This window comes from Lathyrus oleraceus, chromosome 3 (genome assembly GCF_024323335.1).
Source record: "Lathyrus oleraceus cultivar Zhongwan6 chromosome 3, CAAS_Psat_ZW6_1.0, whole genome shotgun sequence".
In the NCBI taxonomy this organism is placed as follows: Eukaryota; Viridiplantae; Streptophyta; class Magnoliopsida; order Fabales; family Fabaceae; genus Lathyrus; species Lathyrus oleraceus.
The window spans coordinates 22,161,399-22,163,490 of NC_066581.1; the positions used below are offsets into that span (position 1 = coordinate 22,161,399).

The 2,092-nt window shown below is 29.3% G+C and overlaps 1 protein-coding gene across 1 annotated transcript; it reads left to right on the forward strand.

The window, feature by feature from the left end:
* Positions 1-1,409: 1,409 nt before the first annotated feature.
* Positions 1,410-1,892, forward strand: LOC127129445 (protein LIGHT-DEPENDENT SHORT HYPOCOTYLS 1). The gene has a single exon (XM_051058629.1). It carries the CDS (start codon positions 1,410-1,412, stop codon positions 1,890-1,892), a length of 483 nt encoding a protein of 160 aa, XP_050914586.1.
* The last annotated feature ends 200 nt before the right edge of the window (positions 1,893-2,092 follow it).

The following is a 2,092-nucleotide window of genomic DNA, read 5'->3' on the forward strand; positions in this document are numbered from 1 at the left end:
ATATATATATATGTCTGTACATCTATGGTCATTTCACCTCACATCAGGACTGCTGCATGTAGGCAGAGACTGGCAAAGCTTGTCCTGTTTTGGGCCATACCAATACATTAACAATTACCCTATTCATCTTTTTTCTTCTTCATGTATTATTAAAGTGATGCTAACATTTAACTCTACTTCACATCACTCACAGTCACAATATTGAAACTCTCACTTTGTTTGCGTTTTTTTGAGGAATAGTAACAAAACTCAGCAAACATTTTCTTTCTAGTTTTCATTCCATTTCCAGCAAACGGTTTGCATTGTATCTAAGGTATCATTCTCTTCATTTTCTTTAACTATTTATAGTTGTTAGTACAACCCTATATTCATTCTCCATGCACTGTTCTTTCTTGTTCTAGCTACAAGTTACAACAAGGAAAAAAGTTGAAAACCCTAGTAAAAGCCATAACACAAATACGTATACGATAGGTAATCTTTTTCCAACTAAACTGTTATATTTGTAATCATCTGCTATATTATGTGTGTGTATATATATGTTGAGTTTTTTTTTTTTGTTTTGCATATTTTATGAAAAAATAGTTACTGTTAGAATTTTTTATCTGTTGTAGGTTTGAAAAAAAATGAAAATCTAAATAGAAATTTTAAAACTGCTTTCAAAGTTTCTCTGGAAAATGTTTTAATCGTTGATTTTATTTAAAAATGAATTTTTATCATGATAAACAAATATTATATAACACCATTTTTTTATTTATAAAAAAACTATAAAAATAAACCTTTAAATTACTGAATATTATAATTAATTTTTTATAATATATAACAAACACACCCTTAAAGAATAATTATTTTTAATTGTGTTTGTATACTGTTTTTTATAAAATTAATGGAAGTCTAATCAAATGTTTATTTTTATTAAAAATTAAAAACTGTTTGTTTATATAAAAAGGACACTATCTTTAAATATGTCTAAAAAAATATGATTTTATTGAGGCTATTAGATTAGTTTAGAGAAAATATTAATTAATAAGAAAGTGATTTCTACTATTATAAACTAACCAAAAACTAATTTACGCTTTTATAAAAAATTTTAAATAATGAAATTTGTAAGATCTAGTTCAATAAAATATGTTCATTTGAATCAACTTATTGTTTTTCATAAAAATGTCTGAAATCAATTTATTTGACCTAGTTCAACCCACAATGTTAATATTGTTGAGTTTAAATTTTTTTTTTGGCTGGTGTCCAAGATTTGAATATTTAATCTTCACTTTAGGTGTATTAGCTTACAATACTATTTGCAAGTAAAATATGATTCACATTGTTTTATAATCTAGCAATCACTTTTTTTTAATCTTAAATAAGGGACCTAAATTTCAAGATTCTCAAAGCTAGGCAAATCCAATTCATCCATGGAATTGGTTTCTGAATCAACAAACCAAAAAGGAAGTGAAAATGGTATCAAGAGTAACAGATATGAGTGCCAAAAGAGAAGAGATTGGAACACATTTTGCCAATACTTAAGAAACCATCGACCACCACTTTCTGCTTCCATGTGTAATGGATCACATGTTCTTGAGTTTCTTCACTATCTTGATCAATTTGGGAAGACCAAAGTTCATAATCCAAATTGTCCTTTCTTTGGAATGCCAACCCCTCCAGCTCCATGTCCTTGTCCTCTCCGGCAGGCGTGGGGAAGCCTCGACGCTCTCATTGGTCGTCTCCGCGCGGCTTATGATCAAGCGGTTAATGGTGGGAATCATATTAATCCTTTTGGTGATGGTGTGGTTAGGTTTTATTTGCGCGATGTTCGTGATTTTCAGTCGAAGGCTCGAGGAGTTAGTTATCATAAGAAGAGAAAAAGACCTAATCGCAACATTGTCGCACCACCTTAATCATCTTCGTAATCTATCAGGTTTTAAATTGTGGTTGCAATCGCATTATTTTAAGAATGATCTCAATGTTATATATAAATGATGCCACTAATATGGTCGAAATTGTGGTTGAAATATTGGAGATTTTAAATTTTGTTATATTTGCAGCTAATGCAATTTAAAACGATGCTATATGCAATGTTAGTATTCTAAAAGATTGT

What these genes read in the sequence shown, in the direction of transcription:
- LOC127129445 (XM_051058629.1), top strand. Translation starts at nt 1,410, where the DNA reads ATGGAATTGGTTTCTGAATCAACAAACCAAAAAGGAAGTGAAAATGGT.